This window comes from Perca flavescens, chromosome 15 (assembly GCF_004354835.1).
Source record: "Perca flavescens isolate YP-PL-M2 chromosome 15, PFLA_1.0, whole genome shotgun sequence".
Lineage (NCBI taxonomy): Eukaryota > Metazoa > Chordata > Actinopteri > Perciformes > Percidae > Perca > Perca flavescens.
The window spans coordinates 26,200,547-26,224,304 of record NC_041345.1 but is presented as its reverse complement, the minus strand read 5'-3'; the positions used below and the strand labels follow the sequence as shown (position 1 = coordinate 26,224,304).

General features: G+C 43.5%; 1 protein-coding gene across 1 annotated transcript; it reads left to right on the top strand.

Annotated features, from left to right (window-relative positions):
* The first annotated feature begins 1,727 nt into the window (after positions 1–1,727).
* Positions 1,728–19,716, top strand: gna13b (guanine nucleotide binding protein (G protein), alpha 13b). The gene is made up of 5 exons (XM_028599467.1): positions 1,728–2,047; positions 8,230–8,459; positions 14,912–14,962; positions 16,759–16,959; positions 19,169–19,716. Exons 1-5 carry the CDS (start codon positions 1,765–1,767, stop codon positions 19,538–19,540), a joined length of 1,137 nt encoding a protein of 378 aa, XP_028455268.1. The 5' UTR covers positions 1,728–1,764; the 3' UTR covers positions 19,541–19,716.
* The last annotated feature ends 4,042 nt before the right edge of the window (positions 19,717–23,758 follow it).

Here is a 23,758-nt window from a genome sequence, read left to right as displayed (position 1 = left end):
TTAGCCAAAAAATTTGAACATCGACAACTTCTCAGTCCCTCCCCCCTTTCTGCTAAAGCCCAAAACCATCTCCTAAGTCCCTCCCCCCACAAGGGAGAATGAATGCGTGTGCATGAGCAGTGATTGACACGCAGTTAGACACCCCTCATGGCCCTGATTGGTGCATCTGAACAGGGAGCTGTGGATTTTTGCAAATCGCACTTCAGGCTGTAGGTGGTGCCAGAGGAGCTGGATTTTCTTTTTAATGACCTGCTTTATGTAGTTCTACTGGAACATAGGTTCAGTTTCAGCAGATATGACAGAAAGTTAGTAGTAAGTCTTACCTACTGCACCTTTAGCATCATAAAACATAAACACTGTCTGCAGTAATGTCTGCTGACTGCTGTTGAAGTCCAAGTGATGATGGCTGCACAGGCTGGATGGCTGTAGCATCTACACTGGCTGTACACTGTTAGAAAAGTCTGCAGAAATATGGGCTAATATACTGTGATAATATGAAGGAATTGTTTTTCTGTCGTTTGATTTTTTGGAATAACAGAAATGTCCGTTAAAGGTAAAGAGGATATACCTGTACTGTAAATCTACAGAATTTTCCGATTAACAGAAAAGTCCGAAAATTTAACGGAAAGAGTTCCGGTGCCATTCAACCGGGTGACTCTTTCTCTGTGTGCCAATCTGATGGCCACATTCTGCTTTATGACGAATCAAGCACAAATTGAAGGAGTTGATGGGATTATATTTCCCTGGAATTATACCTGGTACAAAAAAAAAAATATTGAATGAAAAATTGATTGATTTGTATTTTTAATAAATACATTTTCTCATACCAGTATTTGTGTAACATGCTACCTTTTTATGTATTTGTGTCCATCTCTGCCAATACCAAAACCACCAAGTAAACCTGGGGCCAGATAGCAGCTTATGTCATGAAAGTCATAAATTAGAATTATAAAATAAAAATGTTTCATACATTGTCATACATGTATTTATTTGCCTCCACACAGTAAAGTCGAGTGCAGAAAGGTGTTTTGAAATATCTGTTGAACTGAGTCAGAAAAAAATGCTAAGAACAAGATGTTGCTACAGCAATCTGTGCGACCCGCCCAAACATTGAAGCATGGGCGCGCTCACGTACTTTATCGTGAGCGTGTCTCGCCCACCACTGTACTTTTTTGCTGCGTTCATGTATATTTGAAAAAAAAAATATTTTGACGCACATTAGCAACGCCTTGTAACCACGCATGTGACCATAGACTTGCATACAGTCTATGCATGTGACAGATAAAAATAGGCTAATTTGAACCTCGTTCGACTAAACTTTTTTTTTCTTTTTAAACTTGATATGCAAAACACACGTTTTATGCATAAACCACATATAAAAATTTCAAGAAGGGGTAAATCTGTATTTTTGTTAATTCCTTTTGGTTATATGTGGCTTTAAGACACATTGCTATTTTACACGTTATTTGTGTATGAGTGCAACCAGAATTAAATTTTTTGGAGAAATCAAAGTAGGCCTAGTTTGTTTAAAAACATTGCCCTGTTCTCACGCAACATTTTCCGTGAGATTAACATTGTTATTATTATTTTACAATTACATTTAGATTAGCTTCAGTTCAGTATTTACACTTTTGATTTCGATGGTTAAACCACAATGGTGAAAGTTATATTAAAGTGGATTCCTACGACACGTGAACGCGGCAGCGGACTGGGGTGAGCTCAGCCCTCCTCGCTGCTGTCTGTATCGATGAAGTTGTTTCAAAGATGGCGGATTTCCTGCCGTCCCGCTCCGTTTTATCTGTATGTTTCCCTAACTGTCTCCTCACTAGCGGCGAGGTAGAACAGTTGCGGAAATCTAAAGAGATAGATAAGTGTATTAATCGAGATAAGACGTATGTCAAAAGGTTAGTTAAGATCCTATTGCTTGGGGCAGGCGAGAGCGGCAAGTCCACTTTCCTCAAGCAGATGCGCATTATCCATGGGCAGGACTTCGATCAGAAGGCCAAAGAAGAATTCAGAGCCACGATTTTTAGTAATGTTATAAAAGGTAAGGCTACACTGAGCACCCGTTGTGTTTAATATGTTGAAACGGGCTGGTTTTGACCTCCGTATTGGCCGTTTACTTTTGGGTGTAGGGAGTAAAGAGTGGGAAGTTGGTGGCCATGCTAGCTGCAGCTGAACCGATCGGTGAGGCACTTTTTCTGTGTTCGACAAAGCTAGTGTGGTTAGCTGGTTAGCGACCAAGAAACGCCCATGTTATTTGTGTTGGTCTACATGGTGGGACTGAAGGGGACGGTGGCGCGTGCAGTGGGGGGGTCACTGTTTGTGTTTATTCAGAGCTTCCCAGATATATATTTTTTGTAATGTTCAGTCACACGCAACGTACACAATGGTTTGACATCCAAGTGTTTGCCCCCAAATGGCTGCTGTTATCACCGAGACATATCGCTGTGGTGTATGGAGAGAACATGACACTGGAATCATTTGGAAAAATGTCCCTGTTTACTGTAAACGTGCCTATCATTTAAGACCATGGGAAGCCCTATCTGTCTAACTGAACTGTTGGCTGAAACACTGGACCTTTTCTGTTTTGTAATTCACAGTTAAGAGCCATGCTTCATCTTACAAGTCATCTTACATTAAGATATGACACTGTTTGCAGGTTGTTGGCTGTAACGTTACAGAGCTGCAATGTTAAATATTATTATAATTTTTTTTAAATGATGTCTGGTTTCTCCAAACGGTTTAAATCCACCTATTTGTGCTAAGTTAATGAAAAGTGGGACATTTTGTGACTGTTGTGTTACAGTACAGGTGGACAGGTTGGTCCGTAGTTTCAGCTGCCCTTTTAAAAGTTACAGAATCCCTTCACTGAACTTGTAGCCTTGCTCCAACTTTCTAGTCTACAGTAATACTTAGCAGTCTGCTGTGTTGTCTGCTAACTGACTTCATTAATGAGCCGATAATGTTGCGCACAGCTTTGAGTTTGTAGCCACAACAATGTCCAGGTTGTGTTTCAGTTGACTTTTGGTATTAACCAGGGTCATCGTGGAGGGAAATCCCACACTGACATGCTGCTGCCTTAAGGTGAGTCAGAGTAACCCAAGTAGCAAACCTACTTGGTGAATCACACCACTACTCTGGTAATTTTATGAATTGGGTGTCATTCAAAACATTTCGATACCAATACCGTGACTTTGATACCACTTCCTGAACAATTACTGAACATTACGTCACAAATCTTTGTAATTATTTCCCAGCTCCTGCTACGTGAGCCGTCTCTGTGTAACAGTCAATCACAGACATCATTATATCTTGGTAGAATCAGGTTCACTGCCGCTGATGAGATTCACTCCTTGGGTATTTGAAATTGGGTATTGAATGACGAGGCATTTTTTGGATATCCGATACAAAGGAGGCAATTCGGTTCGGTACAAAAAAAGTATTGAATTCGGTACCCAGACATACTGTTCACAGACGGCTCTGTTGTCAGAGAGAGAGAGAGAGAGAGCGAGAGAGAGAGGATCGTCAAGGGTTGGCCCGAGGTCGACGAGATGTCACCGCAGCCCATTTGGAGGCGGGTCCGCCAAGTTTTGGACCCACTCGGAAAAGGTCCATCACGGGTGGGCTCAGTGCGCTGAAACTAGTAATGATTGAAATGCAAATGAGCACGGCATGGTCTGGCTCGGCTTGGCCAAAAGGGCCAGCAGAAAAAGCCCCATTAGGCACAGCGTCCAGTGGCTACTTGGCATAAATGGTAAGCTGCCATTACAGTGATTCCCGCGGGTTGAGAATTTACTTGTGGTGGTGGGCAGTGCAGGATGTAAGGGAGCGGCATCTGATGGCTGGGTTCCGTAATAAACTAGTCAAACAAAGGTTTACGAATTCTGTATTGGAAAAGAAATGACTACATAACTAGATAATTTAGAAAGAAATAGGCCTAACTATTTACATTAGCCTGACGTGGTCATACTCCGATTCTAGTCAGAATAGGAGTCTGATCCTGCTCCATTGGGCTGTGATTATGGGGCATGTTTCAACCGAACCAGGAAAGAAAATGCCTCTGCACTTCTATTGGATAGACCTGCAACCAATCAGAGCAGACTAGAAGATGGTACAGATGTGTAGCTGTGCTTTGTAAACTAAATCTGGTTGGTTTGTCAAATAAAATGTATGGGTCAGCAGAAAAAAAAACCCTGATTAACATAACCCAGAGTTGAAATGTTGTATTAACAGTTTAACCTTAATCCCATACTATGATCCATACAGAAAGTTACCTGTTATTATAAAATCTCAGCCCTGTGTGCACCTCCTAACTCCTGTTAAATCATATTACACTAAAAGTGGTTACACACCAACCAGACGGCCGACCCTCGGCAAAAAAGCCAGTCGAGATGATTAGTCGCGTCCCCGAGGTCCAAAAAACTGCCTCGGGACACACTGAGGCGACACCGACTTGAGAAACGTAATACGTCTCCATAGCAGCAGGCGGCGCTACTCTGTATTGTTGCCCAAGAAATGAAAACCAGCAGCTGATTGGACAAACGCGTCACATTGGTTTGTTTTCTCCGGAAATTTAAAGCCAGACTGTCATGGCGGCCGTTCAGAATACAATCTCATATTGTACTAAAATAGTTCACTGAAACATGTTTCTGGAACATTTTAAGATCAACAAAGGTCAGTTTAAAAGATTTTCGTCAGATTTTGAGAGACTGTAGTCACCTCATTCCGCTCCCCATTTCCGGGTGAGTCCTGACTGCCCTGCCGCCGACTAAACATGTCAGGTCGGCCAAAATGAACTCCAACGGCCCCCCAGACTGACGACTGCACGGGACACACCGACCAGACTCGAGTCACTGACCTCGCCAGACGGCCGATAATCGGCGCCGTGTCTCTGGGGCTTTAGGCTATCCAAAGTAAACTCATGCTCATTTTGGTTGTTTTAATCCGTGTTTTGGGAATGCTAATAACTTTAAACATGCTGTTTTGTACCATACATGTCCGTGTTGAAGTCGTTAAGATCTCATCTAGACAGATTTCTGTCATTCAAACAACTTTTGAGTTGTTTTATTCGGGCTTGAGTGCATAAATAACGTTACTGTTTATGGGCACGGGCATGGAGAGAACGTTAAAGGTCCCATGACATGGTGCTCTTTGGATGCTTTTATATAAACCTTAGTGGTCCCTGTAATACTGTATCTGAAGTCTCTTTTATATAGGCCTGAGTGGTCCCCTAATACTGTATCTGAAGTCTCTTTTATATAGGCCTTAGTGGTCCCCTAATACTGTATCTGAAGTCTCTTTTATATAGGCCTTAGTGGTCCCCTAATACTGTATCTGAAGTCTCTTTTATATAGACCTTAGTGGTCCCCTAATACTGTATCTGAAGTCTCTTTTATATAGGCCTTAGTGGTCCCCCTAATACTGTATCTGAAGTCTCTTTTATATAGGCCTTAGTGGTCCCCTAATACTGTATCTGAAGTCTCTTTTATATAGACCTTAGTGGTCCCCTAATATTGTATCTGAAGTCTCTTTTATATAGGCCTTAGTGGTCCCCTAATACTGTATCTGAAGTCTCTTTTATATAGACCTTAGTGGTCCCCTAATACTGTATCTGAAGTCTCTTTTATATAGACCTTAGTGGTCCCCTAATACTGTATCTGAAGTCTCTTTTATATAGACCTCAGTGGTCCCCTAATACTGTATCTGAAGTCTCTTTTATATAGACCTTAGTGGTCCCCTAATACTGTATCTGAAGTCTCTTTTATATAGACCTTAGTGGTCCCCTAATACTGTATCTGAAGTCTCTTTTATATAGACCTCAGTGGTCCCCTAATACTGTATCTGAAGTCTCTTTTATATAGACCTTAGTGGTCCCCTAATACTGTATCTGAAGTCTCTTTTATATAGACCTCAGTGGTCCCCTAATACTGTATCTGAAGTCTCTTTTATATAGACCTCAGTGGTCCCCTAATACTGTATCTGAAGTCTCTTTCCCAAAATTCAGCTTTGGTGCAGAATTACAGCCACTAGAGCCAGTCCCACAATGAGCTATCTTTAGGATGTGCCATTTCTGTGTCTGTAGCTATTGAGGAGGAGAGAGGGGGGGGAGGCAAGGTGGAGGTAGAGGACAGGATATTGAGTAACTTGACACATTTCCACCTTGGTGTACAATAACGATGTATTCTATTCTCACTCTCGCCACATTCCTATTGAGAAACTTTGCACCCTGAATTTGGACAGTCAGTGTCCCTGGGCTCAAAGAACAGTTCTGATGACCCAGTGATGGAGACCCTCAGGCAGCCAGCTGCGCTCCAGGCAGCCTGTTACAAAGGTCTGACTTGACCTGAAAATGAAGGTAAATACAGTTGGCTAAATGAATGAAAATAAAGGCTGAATTTGGAGCACATGGTTTGTTACGGAAGAGGACTAGGGCCACGTGTTAAAATCTGAATTCTCACAGTTTATGTTCGGCGTCTCCTCTATTTCTTTCGCGAGCGAACGTGTCCAGCCAGGCAGGTCATAGTCTCGCTTTGCCAGACCGTCCCTCCACACCGCGGCGGAGGAAGGTCCGGCTAGTCCACACAGCATTCCGGGGTGGGAGTAAAACGTGCTCTGGTGTGATTAAAAATGATGTCTAATGGATGTTTGTCAGGTTTAAGTGATGCTTTTGACTTAAGCTGCAGATCATCTGGCCTTTGCTGTCTCACAGAACGGTCTAATAACGTGAGAATGAAATGCTCTCCTTTAGAAAGAGAATTTCATCCTTTTGAAACCTGTTGTGTACTTTTCAAAGAATGAGTGCTTAAGGATTGGATGCTCTATATGTAATAAGTATTTATAGAATTAAATGCCCAAATTTAGCGTGCAAAGCTTGTCCTTTTGAGGACTCAAACGTCTGCTATACAAATATGTGTTTAGGGTTAAATCTCTTCCAAGAACGCAACATTGTTTACAAGAGCATAGATTCCACATAGATCTAGCCTTCATTTCAAGTGCACCAGATTGATGTGTCAAACTTTAAAATGTACAACATTTAACATGTACAACTTAGGCCTGGTGGGCCACCAGGCTTGCATTACACTGGGGGAAGCCCTGTATGTAGTCTGCGGTTCCGAATACAGCCAAATGTGATTGGCTTCCATGATGTCACAGGGGTTTTAGGGGGCAGTTAAATGTTAACTCCCTTTTTGAATTAGCGCAAACAGGGAAGTGGGAAAGGCTCGCTCAGCTTCAGTCAGGGGGAAGTGACTGGCTCTTGACGTGGTTGAACTGAAAAGGAAACCGTTAGTGTCTGTTTCATTTCAGAATGAAAGTTAAATCAGTCAGGGCTCGGGGGAGTTTTGTTTACAGCACAGTAGAGTCTCTCTTTGACCTTTTTTTTTTTTTTTTTTTTTTTTTTATTAATCATTATTGTAATGATTTAGCTTGCTTGGATTATTACCTCTTCTGGCTTGTATCTCAACATTGGGTCAAATCAGTAATTGTGTAGTCTTGTAGTTATTTTGTAAAAGTGTGCCAGTTGACAATAACGATAAGAGATAATCACAAATATCTGATGCCCTGCCAATGTTAAGATAATAAAAAAAATACAAAAAACTTTATGTATTCTTCTGGACATAGAGTCAAAATGTATCTCTGGATTGTATCCAAATTCCAATCTGTCTGTTGAGGCTGTCGGGGGCGCGGCGCTCTCGGGCCTCCCGTCGGAGTGCCGACCGCAGGACGAACGCGGCAGTGGAGCCGCGTCTGGGTCCGTCCGTCCGTGTTGGGGCTGTGCTTGCTGTCTTTATATAGTGGCATCAGACCGTTTCATTACCGGTTTAAAAACTCCTCATAGTTGTGTAAAATAGTAGTCCACTTCTCGTGTTTTTTGTACAGTTTATTTTCACACCTCCTGTGAACCGCGCTGAATTCAACACAAACTGTAATCAATACCACAGATAGAAAGAGGGGATGGGAAGAGAGAGATGGAGAGCGGCAACAGGCGGAGAAGGGTGAAGCAGCTGCTGCTTGGGAGTTTGCTGGTGATCCTGTGGGTGCTGTGCATGATGCTGTGCCCAAAGAGGAAGAATGCCTTTGTTGTCAGGAATGGGACCTGTTGCTGCCTGATATCGGTGGTCGTGATGTGTCCACTACACAACGCTGTGTCACCACGTTGCAGGATTTCTTCCCCCCCCCCACCTCTAAACAGCAATACATTTCCGACATGTTTACCTCCGGCTTCAGGTATTCGAGTGTTGGTGGATGCTCGAGAGAAGCTACACATCCCGTGGGGCAACCTGTCCAACCAGCGGCACGGAGACACCATGATGGCGTTTGACACCCGGTCGGTAATGGCCAACGGTCACGGCATGGTGGAGCACAAAGTTTTCCAGCACTACCTGCCCTCCATCCGGGCCCTGTGGGCCGACCAGGGCATCCAGAACGCCTACGACCGCCGCAGAGAGTTCCAGCTGGTGAGTAAGCGCGTTGACCAGCGCCAACATTGCGAGGTGTTGATGTATCAGTCCAGAACCGAATGTCCTTATTGCATTTCTGGTGCAGTGCATTGATGCTATATATCTAGACGTGTGTCTTAAGGGTTAAGGGCAGAGGTGGGTCACATAGAATTTGGCTTTGGTGTATTGATTTAGCCATATCTTCATATTTTTATCCTGAAAAAAGTTGTATAGGCACCAGTAAAAATGTACTTTGGGCAAGTAGAATTTAAAGTTAAGGTTAAAAAAAAACAACTTCCCATAAAGGTCCAATTTTGTAAACATTTTGATTTTCATGTCTTTTATAATAAAGCTGGTCGAGGTGCTATATAAATACTGTGAAAATATCAAAGCGCTCAAGCTACAGAAAAATGCACAGAAACTGTGCCTTTAAACGAGCCGTCAGGACTTCCTGTACAGTTTTAATGTCACAGCAACTATATGATCTTTTGGTAGAAAGTGCCGCTACAGTGACGTTACAGTTATTTCCCGGCTGCAATAACGGCGCAGAGACTCCGAGAGCACAAATGCAAAAGACCGGGAAACGCTGACCAATCGGAGCAGACTGGGCAGTTTCAGGAGGGAGGCTTAAAGAGACAGGCTCTAAAACGGAGCATTTTCAGACAAAAGGTGAATACAGGTATATTCAGACAGACAGTATGAGGGGGGGAAAAAAAAATTATGTTTTCATTAAAGCATGTAAAAATATACTAGCAAAAGCACAAAATACAAGTATGAACCTGGAAATGAGTCTGTAAGGGACCTTTATCATTGAACCCTGCTGACTCATGTATAAAGTTGCCCTTCAACCCCTGCTTCAACTGTGCTGCATAATTTGACATCATAATGCTTTCTTTTACCTCTATTTGCATGTCTGTGTCCCATGATTACTTGTGACAAGTTGTGAGTAGCTTGAGGGGACTTTGAGTGTACAGACGAGCATTGACAGCAACAGAATAAAGGCTCGTCCTCACGGGATGGAGCATGCCTGCAGCTGCTGAGCGCACACAGACGGACACAGACAAGCTAATGAAGGGTTGCTTCTCTCTCTTCTCTCTGTCCCTCCGCCTCCCTACGCCCTTCCTTCCTCCATCTCTCCCTCACTGCTCTCCACAAGTTTACATTGTGGGCTCACAGGATAATGATCTTTAACTGTCCTGCAGAGAGTCTAGCTAGCCAAGCATCTGTTTGGAGCAGCGGCGATTTAAAGAGCAGTTAGCTCACTGTGCCCTGGCGTTTCTAATGTTACCCTGTTAGTACACGTATTATCATTCTGTTACGCCTCTACATGCTTCAACTTCCTGTTTCCTACAACAACTTATCCTTCAAAACAAGTTGTGTTATGGTCTGTAGAAGGAATGCATTTGATGTCACCACAGTCACTATGCTTTCTTCCCCAACAAGCAAACACATTGTCAGCATCTGCCAGCAGGATTTAGTTTGTCCACCTCTGCCAATGTACGCGTCCGAAAAACAAAACACATCATAGACATAAAGTGTCGTGTTAGCATGCAACTAAAGACACAGCCTAACTTAGCTTACTGGTAATGTTAGCATGCAACTATAGACACAATCTAACTTAGCCTGCTAGTAATGTTAGCATGCAACTAAAGACACAGCCTAACTTTGCTTATGTTGTAAGGTTAGCATGCAGCAAAAGACACAGCCTAACTTAGCTTACTGGTAATGTTAGCATGCAACTAAAGACACAGCTTAACTTAGCTTACTGGTAATGTTAGCATGCAGCTAAAGACACAGCCTAACTTAGCTTACCGGTAATGTTAGCATGCAGCTAAAAACACAGCATAACTTAGCTTACTGGTAATATTAGCATGCAACTAAAGACACAGCCTAACTTAGCTTACCGGTAATGTTAGCATGCAGCTAAACACACAGCCTAACTTAGCTTTCAGGTAATGTTAGCATGCAGCATCTTTTCCTTCCTTAACAAAAATAAAAGTTGAATAATACACTTCTATAGACAATATATCATGAGACATTTCTAAAAACTGTTTTCTAAGAAGAATGCACATCACATGTCAGTCAGTCTGACATTTATTTACTTTGTAAAGAAGAACATAACATGGATTTTCAGATTTTTCTGCTTTTGCTCTGTTTTGCTCTGTTTTGCTGGAAACAGATATGATGTAGTCGCAGTACCGTAGAAACAGAAAATATTTAGGTGCATTCTTAGGCAAAAAATGATACATACATGAATCGATTTTTTTTTTTTTTTCTTCTCACCCCTACTAATTAAGTCTATCCTTTTCGCCCCTTTCATGCCTCTGGCTCTTTACACTGGATATTTAAAAGAGCTGTTCACTAATCAATATCAGTTAGGCATGGGCCGGTGAGAGATTCTGACGGTATGATAACCTTCAGGAAAAATATCACGGTTTTGCAATTACAGCTTTAAAATGTATTTTTTTTTTTTTTAAATGTCTGTGTTCCTTTGAACACAATGTATTTTATTTTAAACACACTGGTAGGGAGAGGGGTTTCTAAACTGCACTGTCTGTCCTTGAAGACTCATTAAAAAAAAACCAGGGCTTGACATTAACTTTTTAAAGGTATTTTAAAGGTTTGTTATTACTTTCAGATTCCTAGTCAATATTCTAAGTTACTAAGTCAATATATTGAGATACTAAGTTGATACTTTGAGATGTTGAGTCAATTTATTGAGATTGTAAGTCAATATTTTAAATGTTCTCATTGGTTTGAGATTCTTAGTCAATCTTCTGAGTTACTAAGTCAGTATATTGAGATACTAAGTCAATATTTTGGGATAAGTCAATATATTGAGATACTAAGTCAATATATTGAGATTCTAAAGCCATATTTTATATTTTCTCATTACTTTCAGATTCTTAGTTTATATTCTAAGATACTAAGTCAATATTTTGACCAGACGTAGTGGTGACTTAAACTTATACTATATCTAAAATAATTTTTTAGACATAACAATGGATTTTGCCACTAAATGTTGGTGTTAACTATTTTTTTTTTTTTAAATACAATTTCACTAATTTCTACCCAGCAGAGGCTGATTTAGAGATCCTTTAAAAGCTGTAGCTACTTTACAGTTGATTATTAACCTGATATTTAATCCGCATGTTATTTATTTGTTTCAAAAAGGAGCACAAAAAAAACGACATTATAGAACGGCAAAATCGACCACTGGATGGGAAAAGGGTATTTTACAACAACTTTGAATGCAGCACGAGTATGGCGAGGCCAATTTCAAGTGAACGCAACATCTGTGTTTTTCCGACAACAGCAGCTACAACGTCATACGTCCCTCTCCAGTGAAATACAGACAGACACACTTTTACACCGTTTAGCTGTCAGCATTTTAACCGTGTTTACTCTAGCTGCTAGTTAACCGTAGGTTGACATTACCTTCTGCCAAGTGTAGTGTTTACTAGCGTGACATGCGGCGATGTTTAGGTTCCCTCGTCCGTTTTCGGAGCATCAGAGAGAAGCGCAGGCATTTCAGTGGCACCGAAATCTGCGTTGCAATTCGGTCCGGTAGATAACGGTCGTTAAGGCACCGGTGCCGTATTAGCACCGGGTCTCTCGTTTTCTGTCAACGATGTGGCGAGGAGGTAACGTTAAGGCGGAGTTAGCAAGCTAACGTTAGCTAACGAACACCGGCAGGTTCGCCGTGCTTTCATGCTGCATTGCTTACAGAGAACGAGCTGAACAGCGGGCGGGGTCTAACGTTAGCGGCCCGCTGACCGGCTGTCCGCTGCCCGGGATTGTGGGGAAAAAAAATGTATCGTTTCAAATCGGTGACATAGACGTAATGAGCGGCACCTAACGTTTCTCTTCCACTTGCCCTACAAAAAATCCACTTGTCCCGGACAAACGGACAAGCCTTAATGTCGAGCCCTGAAAAACACTCCTACCTTAGGAACGGTATGACCAAAAAATTTAGTGGTATACCTTGAAACCGGAAACCGGCCCATGCCTAATATCAATATGGAAGAGAGCGCTATGTGTCATTAGGGTTGGGAACTGTAATCCGGTTAAAAATTAGAACGGAATCCAAAATGCCAAGAACCAGGTATCCGTCAAACAAAATGCATTTTGGTTCTGCTCGTATTTGTGTTAATACATTATCTGGCTCACATGGCAGGGATATATAAGCAAAAGAGGTCCCCTGGAATTCATTTAAAAATGTAATTTGTTTATAAAGAAATAAATAAATATTTTGAAATTTGACTGAAAGGGACAATTAGGGCTGCACAATTAATCGCAATTTAATCCAAATCGCAATATGGACTAGTGCAATATCCAAATCGCAGGGGGGTGCAATATTTGTTAAAGAACCAGTATGTGTCAAACCATTCTGAATGAACTATTGTGGCGCTGCAGAGACGTCCCGGCCTACAGATCCTATCCTACAGACGAAAGAAAACATCTTTGTTTGGTACCGATCCTCGAGGAAATCAAACTATAATCATTTACATTTTTTTTAATTTTAATATTTTTGAATGGAAAAAAAAAATTCCCTACAATATCGTGTATCATAAAGCTATTTCAGTCAAAAATAATCGCATTTCGATATTTTCCTCATTAATTGCAATTAATTGTTACAGCTCTACACAAGCGGCCAAAATGGGTTTCCTCAGGAGGGTGGCTGGCGTCTCCCTTAGAGATAGGGTGAGAAGCTCAGTCATCCGTGAGGAGCTCGGAGTAGAGCCGCTGCTCCTTTGCGTCGAAAGGAGCCAGTTGAGGTGGTTCGGGCATCTGGTAAGGATGCCCCCTGGGCGCCTCCCTAGGGAGGTGTTCCAGGCACGTCCAGCTGGGAGGAGGCCTCGGGGAAGACCCAGGACTAGGTGGAGGGATTATATCTCCAACCTGGCCTGGGAACGCCTCGGGATCCCCCAGTCGGAGCTGGTTAATGTTGCTCGGGAAAGGGAAGTTTGGGGTCCCCTGCTGGAGCTGCTCCCCCCGCGACCCGACACCGGATAAGCGGACGAAGATGGATGGATGGATGGCTCTACATCCTGCCTGTGTCAGGCTCTGTGCAGCGTGCTGAGAGACACTGGCAGAGTGGAGAGAAGTCTCGGAGAAAAGAGCACTGGCCCGATCGGTAGGGTTGGGCACCGCGAACCGATTTCCTACTTGGAATTGTTTCAGAAATTACGATTCCAGTGGAATCGTTTATTTATTGGAATCGTTTGGAGGATTTGGTTTCAAATCTTTATCATGGGTTCCAAATTTAACATGCGCAAGTTTTTTGGTTTCTGAAGCGGCCAGGCGCTTGTTGTGTTGCAGCCTTGGAGCACAGTGAGCGGCACTCTAGTGTGGCTTTATTTTAGGTTGAAACCCACCATTGAATCACAATAAAACCTTCCTCTTGTTTCTGCAATAAGCACGTGACCAGTTTCAACTCCACCCCTCAAAGAATCGAGAATCTATAAGAACCGGAATCGCAATTGGAATCGTAAATATCCAAACGATGCCCACCCCTACCGATCGGGCAACTGGCCGATTGGATATGGCCTGACGTATGTTGGACCCTGTGTCATTTCAGTGGGGTACAGTAACCGTACAGTGAAGGAAAAAAAAATGTAATCTTTGTTTAATAACAGCAACCAAATTCAGCTGTATGAAATCAATTTATGGGTTTCATAAATTGTATGAAGAGAATATGAAAATGAATGCATGTGAGTTTGTTTTTATTTTTTATGTTTTCTGTGAAATAAGCATGTCATCTGTTTTCACCCCTCAACGAATCTGAATTAAAAATGGCTAAACGGAATCGAGCAGAATCGCAATCGTTAAAATCCAAACAATACCTAACCTTATGTGAAATATGACGTGGGCTACAGTACGTCCAATATTCCATACTAATATGCTCTTTAGTAGCTAAAACAGGATGTGAGATTTCTGGTGTGTCCAAAACCTTTAGTATGAAACCAATAGTAAGTGAATTGCATACCATTTCTGGTAAAATACTACAGTATGCAATACTGGACACTACACCGGCATACATATCCCACAATGCAACGCGGTGGGAACGACGATGTTCATAACAGTCAAACAAGACGGAAACCAAGGCGCTCTGCAACGTCAATACCGCACTGATTTACATATCTACATATTTAAACCACTGTTAGTCTAGTTATTCACTTCTTTCAGTAATTTAAGCGTTAGCTGGCGATGCCGCTAGAGCGGAGGTCGGCAGGGGTTACCACGGTTACACGTCTTCAACGGCAAGGAGGCTCTCAGCAAGTGACGTTAAAAGTTACAGCTCAGTGCGTCCGAAAAGATGCACACTACTGTTTATTTACACAAAAGTATGTTGAACGATAGTAATACGTATTGAGTACGTAGGGCAGAGTATGAGATTTTGGACATGACAAGTCAGAATCTTGAGGAAAAAAGCCACTAAAAAGTCTTTCTCTCTCTCTTCCATTCAGGGTGAGTCAGTCAAGTATTTCCTGGACAATTTGGAGAAGCTCGGACAGACGGTAAGTCCCACCCATTCTTCAGAGGCTCCACTGATCACAGATCCCCAGCAGGCAGGGCGGCTGATGCAGCAGATTGGTGGCTAGTTTGTTGTAAAGAGAAGCGAAAGCGCTGTCTTCCTGTCCTCGGTCATGTCTCCACACGGGGCTGTTCCTCCACGTAGCCACCTGCTAGCACAGCTCACTGACACCGCACACCGACACTCTGAGGTCACCACTGTAGGTACTGCGACCAAAGACACACACTGTGGCAACATTTCTCAGTAAAACAACAATTTGGGCATTGGTTTTTGCCAGTCCAGGATGCATAAAACAATGAATTCAAAAGCCTGCTGAAATCAGCCAACAGAATAAGGGACAGGAAATGATACATAACCAAACGGCTAATAGTTTCACCCATCCATTTAGCCCATTACAAATGACTCAAAGTCAATGCCTATAACACTATTCATCTGTTGGGGAATATTCAGTGCTTTCTGGCACAGTCTTTAATGACTTGGGTAGGCTGGGCCTGAAAATTGGCAAACACTAAAAGTTAGTTTGGCATTATAGGGAGGACATTAAATCACTCACAGCTACTAAAAATGAGTCCAGGTGACCATGCTACCAACAAACCACTAAAATATATCTTCCTCTATACAGATGTTATTATTCATAAATACGGTGTATGAATGACTTTATATTCAATTATGAAAACTGTATAAGTATGTCTAGGAAACAATTGTACCTTCTTTTGAAATTGTGGTGGGGCTGATTTCTTTATGTGACATCGGAACTTAATTCATTTCTGACACCAGAGAATGTAAAGTAACAAGTATCCTTGTTGCAGGGTTTCCGCGGGGTCTTAAAATGTCTTAATAAGGCTAAAATTTCAAAATGTTGGGCCTTAAAATGTCTAAAATTGTCTTCTAGGTCTTACATTTTTTTTTAAAAACATTTTTAACAGGTCTTAATTTTTCTACGTCCATGCAACGCTATCTAATTTTTTTTAAATTCTGTAGTTCTTTCCTTCGCTAGTCCAAATGTAATTTCGCTGTATTACGACTGCAAATGAGACCAACATGCTACTTATTTTGCAGCCAATCAGCATTCGTGTTTTTGGCGCGAGTCTCTTCCGGATTGTACCACAGACGTGAAACGGATTTTATTGTTCAGCTATGGGGAAGTGCAAGTTTAGCGATAGTTGAGGTCTTAAAATGTCTTAAATTGAACTCCTAATGCTCTTAAAAAAAGTCTTAAATTTGACTTAGTGAAACCTGCAGCAACCCTGGTGTTGGTTTTATCTCCCTGCAGCAGGAGTGTGAGCGGCAACCGGCTCCAGTCTGGTGGCCATGGGTTCCCCTGATCACACCTAACCTGTGTGGTGCAGTTCAAACAAACTCTGCTGCGTTTGGTCCGCCCATTTTCAGCTTCATTTTTTGATGAGTCTATGGTTTTTTTCCCCCCTATATCCTCATGCTAAACTCAAATGTAAATCCAGAGCCTAATCACACGCACACACAACGTGATTTTCTTTCATAATGTTACATCATATTTGCACAAACACAGACTCTCTCGTTGAAGCCCCACATGTGTTTATGCGCTCTGGTATTTCAGGAATGCGGTGTTCAATAGGGATGTCCCCAAAGCAGCAGCATGAGAATGTGTGTTTTTTTTTTTTTTTTTTTTTAATCTGGAACACAAAGATCACAAAACCACTGTTAACTGAATTTGCAAGTTTTTAGATAGATTTAAACATTTCTTGCAGTTTTCCTCCAATATCTGTCAAACTAATATTGAATCTGATAATGTGCTTGCAGGACTACCTCCCAAGCCAACAGGACATCCTCCTGGCCAGAAAGCCAACTAAGGGCATCCACGAGTACAACTTTGAGATCAGGAACGTGCCCTTCAAGATGGTGGACGTGGGCGGCCAGCGCTCGGAAAGGCGGCGCTGGTTCGAATGCTTTGACTCGGTCACTTCCATCCTCTTTCTCGTCTCGTCCTCTGAATACGACCAGGTGAGTCCGCTTGGTAGCCACACAAACCCTGGGCGCACAACTCCTGAATGTTAAAGAATTGACGTAGGGGCGGCTATGGCTCAGTGGTAGAGCGGTTGCCTGCCAATCGGAAGGTTGGTGGTTCGATCTGTGTCTTGGGCAAGACACTGAACCCCGAGTTGCCCCCGATGCTGCGCATCGGAGTGAAAATGTCTCCATCCATCCATCCATCTTCGTCCGCTTATCCGGTGTCGGGTCGCGGGGGGAGCAGCTCCAGCAGGGGACCCCAAACTTTCCTTTCCCGAGCAACATTAACCACCTCCGACTGGGGGATCCCGAGGCGTTCCCAGGCCAGGGTGGAGATATAATCCCTCCACCTAGTCCTGGGTCTTCCCCGAGGCCTCCTCCCAGGTGAAAATGTGTGTGAATGATTATCTGATGAGCAGGTGGCACCTTGTACGCGAGCCTCGGTCACAGTGTGTGAATGGTGAATGGTGAATGGTTTCTGTACAATGTTAAAGCGCTCTGAGTAGTCGTTGAGACTAGAAAAGCGCTATATAAGAACAGTCCATTTACATTTACGTAGCCATGCATTCCACTCAAATAGATGATTCAAGGGCAGAACAAAAAAAGATCCACATCATTATAAGGCTAAAATGATTATAACTCTTGTGGATGAAAATCTGCTATAAATTTGAACGTTTTTTTCCTAATAACGACCTCCGTGTTCCTCAACATACCTGCGATGGATAGGGTTGGTTATAGTTTGGATTTGTACGATTCCGATGCCGAACCGGTACTTTTAAAACTGTTCCGATTCCTAAACCGATTCTTGAAAAATTACCTCAGAGAAGTAATATGTTTACTAGCGATCACGTGCGGTGAATGGTTGATATGCTTTTACGTCCGTTTTGGTGAGCCCAGAGGGAAAACGTGGCATTTTAAAAGTGGCCTACATTTACGGTAGCTAGCTAACGGTGGACTACAGAAAAAGTGTGATATTTCTACGTCCGTTTTTGGAGGGGAAAATATTTCAGTCGACACATTAAGTGGAGGAACCGGAATTTGCGTTCTAATCCTGTCCGATTCCTACCGGTTGTGTAGGAGCCGGTTCCATAGTGGAACCAGGTTTTGGTACCCAACCCTAGCGATGGATGGGCCCTCGCTCCTTCTCCTTCCCACGCATCTCCGTGACTGCCGGACGCCGTGCAGACGAGTTAGACATTATTATGTACCATGTTATGGGTTAAAGGTCCCATGACATGGTGCTCTTTGGATGCTTTTATATAGACCTTAGTGGTCCTCTAATACTGTATCTGAAGTCTCTTTTATATAGACCTTAGTGGTCCCCTAATACTGTATCTGAAGTCTCTTTTATATAGACCTTAGTGGTCCCCTAATACTGTATCTGAAGTCTCTTTTATATAGACCTTAGTGGTCCTCTAATACTGTATCTGAAGTCTCTTTTATATAGACCTTAGTGGTCCCCTAATACTGTATCTGAAGTCTCTTTTATATAGACCTTAGTGGTCCCCTAATACTGTATCTGAAGTCTCCCGTAATTCAGCCTTGGTGCAGAATTACAGCCACTAGAGCCAGTCCCACAATGAGCTTTCCTTAGTATGTACCATTTCTGTGTCTGTAGCTATTGAGGAGCGGAGGGTGGGGGTGTGTCCTTGACCAACTGCCAGTTTGCTCGTTTGAAAGCCATGATGTATCTCTCTCATGGGTGGGCCAAATTCTCTGGGCGGGCAAAGCAGAGAAAGGGGAGGTAACCCTGCTCCTTATGACCTCATCAGGAGAAGATTCCGGATCGGCCCATCTGAGCTTTCATTTTCTCAAAGGCAGAGCAGGATACCCAGGGCTCGGTTTACACCTATCACCATTTCTAGCCACTGGGGGACCATAGGCAGGCTGGAGGAACACATATTAATTTTTTTTAAAAACCTCATAAAGTGAAATTTTCATTACATGGGACCTTTTTTAAAATATCACACTTACATTATTTTTCTGGCAGACAGTGAGTGTCACCGAGGTTATCACCTGATTGGTTCAAAAATGTTCCAAAGTGGTCTTTAAACAGTAGCCAGGTTCCCATTAAATAAACCTGCTGCTCATAACCAGACACACACCGTCACGGTCACCTTTAACCTCAGCGCACAAATCTCATTCTCAACTCCCCCCCCCCCCCCCCCCACCCCCCCCACCCCCCACCCCCCCCCCCTCCCAGGTGCTGATGGAGGACCGGCAGACCAACCGGCTGAGCGAGTCGCTCAACATCTTCGAGACCATCGTCAACAACCGCGTGTTCAGCAACGTCTCCATCATCCTGTTCCTGAACAAGACGGACCTGCTGGAGGACAAGGTGAAGCAGGTGTCCATCAGAGACTACTTCCCCGAGTTTTCGGGCGAGCCCGCCAGCCTGGCCGACGTCCAGCGCTTCCTGGTGGAGTGCTTTCGCAAAAAGCGCCGCGAGCAGCAGCAGAAGCCGCTGTACCACCACTTCACCACGGCCATCAACACGGAGAACATCCGGCTGGTGTTCCGCGACGTCAAGGACACCATCCTGCACGACAACCTCAAGCAGCTGATGCTGCAGTGAGAGGACTGCCGGGGGGAGACGGAGGTGGGATGGGCCGAGGCGGGCAGAAAGCCCTTTTTCTCCTCCCCCCGTAAGGGTGGAGCGGGCGGAGTCCCTCTAACCATTCAGCCTCCCTCCTTGACTTTGACTGACTCCTCACTTTTGAGCTTGGACTGTGTGTTAAAGCCACCACTACTACCGCCATCTCCCCCCTCGCCTTACTGAGCGTGTTCACTATGACTAATGAAAGCCCCTGTTGGGTAAGAGCCCCAACCACCCCTCTGACCCTTCCAACCACTGTAAACCACTGTAAATGACCCATATTGCCCTTATTTCCTCACTGTGTTGCTCTAATTCACATCGACACACCTTATTATTTTCTTTTTTTCTTTCTATGCTGCTCTGACCACTGTTGCTGGTGAAGGAGAGGGGGAGGGGCTTGTTTTTAAACTGGTGTCTTACGGAGTAACTGTCCCCAGCAACTGTTGCCTTCCTCTCCCGAACTTCTTTTGTTTTGTCTCTGTCTTCCCATCGGCTCTCCACTGGCGCGTGGTAATGACATCACTGTGGGTATTTCCTCTTGCGGGCAGCGGAACCAAAGCTTTAAAAACACGCCGCCGTGGCAACACTTTTTATTACTACTTTGACCATTTCTCCCACCTCCGCCTTAAGCTGAAAATCATAAAGCCTGAACCCATAACCTAAACTTGGGTCCTGCCACACATATGTCTTTTATTTTTGCTGTTGTCTCCGTAATGACGGGATGTGAGGCTCAGGATATGCCTCCACCTCAACAGCCAGCTCTCCTCGTCCGTTTTTTGCCGGCAGGAGCAAGAGGTGAGGAGAGGAAGTCCAGCTGCCGCGGGGAGCAGAGAAGAAGAGCTTTCCACGGGAGCCAGGATGTACAAGCAGGGAGAGAGTGGGCAAGAAATATGTTTTAATTTTATATTCGGGGCGGCGAGGCTGGACGTAGGACAGTGGTGTGAAGTGTTGCGGGGCGCCCACGAGTTCTGACGCAGGGGGGGGTTGTACATAGAAAATAACGGGGGCGGCTGCTTTGATGTGTGGCGTTGAGCGGCGGTGTGTTTTGGCTTGAACACACATATATATATATATATATATATATATATATATATATATATCTCCTGTTCCAAAGTCCGCCTGATTCTAGTTTTCTAATAATTTTGTTTCTTTTTCTAATATATGAACATACTGTATGTACCTATGCATTTTTCTTTAACTTATATTCTACACTTTGTTGATTTGCCGATGGCCTCTGTTACACTTAACTGGATACGTGACCACTTGTAAAATGGAACGCCGCGCTGCAAGCGTAGCTACTGCCGGGTTAATCTAGTGACACGTTGTATTTAGCCGTTTCTCAGGGCACACTGTGAACCCCACTCCTCTGTGATCTGAAGCTAACCAGAACTCTCATGCCTCTGTCTCCCCGCTCCCCTTCCACGATTTGATCAAATTAAGATTTCACCATGTCTTTTCTATGTCTGACTCCCCGAAAAACTTCGAAAAAAGCAGACCTGCGACCCATCTTCAACCAGGGCCAACAAAGCAAACAAAATTATGACCCCCCCCCTAGTTTCCCACCTGGTATAAACATATGATCTGTATCTTCGTGCGTTGTCTGGATAGCTACATCTGCATTTGAAATTATACATGAGCCTTGTTCCAAATACGCACTGAAAAAAAAGGAAAAAAAAAGCCTCTAGCAGCCGGTTAGACGCTCGATGTAGTCCCACCTCCTCGGGACACAGAATTAATTTGTCCCTATCTAAATAAAATAATCTAGATACCAAAGGGTATATTGGGTCCATGATATGCTGTAAGGATTATTAGGAACACCTGTTCAATTTCACGTAAATGAAATGATCTAATCAACCAATCGCATGGCAATGCATTCAATGCATTTAGGGGTGTGGTCCAGGTCTCGACAATCTTGAAACGCACAACCTTGAGGCGGATGGGCTACACCAGCAGAGGGCCCCACCGGGTACCACTCATCTCCACTAAAAATAGATAAATGAGGCTTCAATTTGCACGAGCTCACCAAAATTGGACAGTTGAACACTGGAAAAATGTTGCCTGGTCTGATGAGTCTAGGGCTGCCACCTCTTAGTCGATTAGTCGACTAATCGGTCGTTTTGGTCTTAGTTTTTTTTATGCTTATTCATGCTTAATTACTCATATCCAAGAAACTCATGAGCACATTTATGGTAAACACAAGATTTAAAGTGGTGCTTTTGCAGGATTAGTTGTGGAGAAACTCAGTTTTACAGAAGGTTAATTAACTACATTTATATTGTGCTTTTCTAGTCTTAACCACCTCTCAAAGCGCACAGCTCTGTCAATTAAATCAACTAATCGATTAGTCGACAAAATCCTGTAAGTGTTAGTCGACTAAGAATTTCTTTAGTCGAGGACAGCCGTAGATGAGTCTCGATTTCTGTTGAGACATTCAGATGGTAGAGTAAGAATTTGGCGTAAACCGAATGAGAACATGGATCGGTCAGGCCTTGTTACCACTGGGCAGGCTGGTGGTGTAATGGTGTGGGGGGGGGGATCCCTTTCGCCTTCAGAACTGCCTTTAATTCTTTGGGTCATTGATTCAGCAAGGTGCTGGAAGCATTCTTCAGAAATGTCGGCCCGTATTGAGAGGATAGGGTCAAACACGGCATTAGTATGGTGTTCCTAATAATCCTTTAGGTGAGTGTACATTCTGCCCCAGGCTATCGGGCGTGCCAGGCTGAATTTTCAGGTAACGTGTGCAAACAAACACGGTTTTAGAAGTCGTCAGTTCAACCATTACGTGGCTTTAATGTTGGAACTGTGACGCGTGTACACAGTGAAACCGGATCTCCATTTGAAATCTTCTTTTGAGGAACAAAGGTCAAGTAGAGCCTTTTTTTTTTGTAAAAGACTTTTGGGGAAAAACAATGCTGGACGTTGTGGTCCTGGTTGAAAATGGACCCATTTCTACTGAAGCCCCCTCCCCCATGGAACTTTCACATCCCGGTCTGACGGTTTCTTCACCTCATCACAGATGAGGAAGAAGGAAAACTTGAGTTTTTTTTTTTTTTTTTTCTTCTTCCTCCCAGTAGTGTTATGTGTATTATGCTACAAATGGTGAGGCAGCTCAGTCTTTCCTTTTGTGGCATATTTTTTTATTTTCTAAAAGGTACCTGTTACTGCTTTCTGTCTGTCTCTCCCTTTCCATGCATTTTAGTTTAAAAATACAAACAAAAAGGGATATAGCCAGCCTGTGGGTCACTGAGGAACTCAGTGGTCCTCTTTTTTAACTCCTCCTCCTCTTCCTCATGTCTAACGTGTCAGTATGTAACGCTCACACCAAGCGCACTCTCATTTCTAACCGCTGATGTAACCTCCCACACACATTTGTTTGTATGTACGACATTGACCCACGAGTGTTCAATTTGTCAATTTATTTATTTTTTTTAAATGGAAGCGGGCGTCCCATCGGCGCAGCTTCCTCCAGATGCGTCGAGACGGTGAACGCCGAAGTCCTCCACGCGCCTCCAGCACATAACTGGCTCCGCTGGTTCCCTAAACCAGATTCACAGAAACTTTTTTTTTTTTTTTTTTTTTTTTTTTATTGTTTTCAGTGTTAACAAAAAAGGGCCGAGTCTTTTTTTTTGTGGGGGGGGGGGAAAACGCATTCGAAAATACATCAGCATAGATATGTTACCTTCCATTTTTACCTGTGTCTTTTACAGTTGTGTTGTAATTGCTAATGGCAGCTCATTACTTCAAAAGACTGAATTAACACCGTGCTTTAGCCAGAACGTGCCCGCTGGTGTCCCTCTGTCTTACCCCGTTGTCCACACTGGATGCGTTTTTAAGCCTCTGTCCCGCAACAGCTCGAGTTTAACTCCCACGTAGCCTCTAAGGAAACCCAGGTGAAAACTAGGAGCTATCTGGTGACCATCAGAAACCGGGGGAAGGGAGGTTTTTGTTACGTCGTCTTAAGATCTCCGTAATGACCCCGACTACTGTCCGTCCCGTGTGTCTCGGTCCCTTTTCAAATGACTCAACGAGAGCTAAGGTGCCGACACGCCAGGCAGACGGCTGGGGGAAGCTGAGGGTGTTCGGCTGGCACAGACGCTCATTTAACGCAGCTAAGTTTTGGTTTCCATAGCGACCACCGCACTTCCAGGTGCTTGTTGTGTTTGCAGCCATGGAGCACAGCAAGCGGCGCTCTGAAGT

Bases quoted from the DNA above. Each gene is read 5' to 3' on its own strand.
- gna13b (XM_028599467.1), top strand. From the start codon at position 1,765: ATGGCGGATTTCCTGCCGTCCCGCTCCGTTTTATCTGTATGTTTCCCT. The intron at 2,048-8,229 runs GTAAGGCTACAC...CTCCGGCTTCAG, and splicing joins TTTTAGTAATGTTATAAAAG to GTATTCGAGTGTTGGTGGAT. The intron at 14,963-16,758 runs GTAAGTCCCACC...ATGTGCTTGCAG, and splicing joins TGGAGAAGCTCGGACAGACG to GACTACCTCCCAAGCCAACA.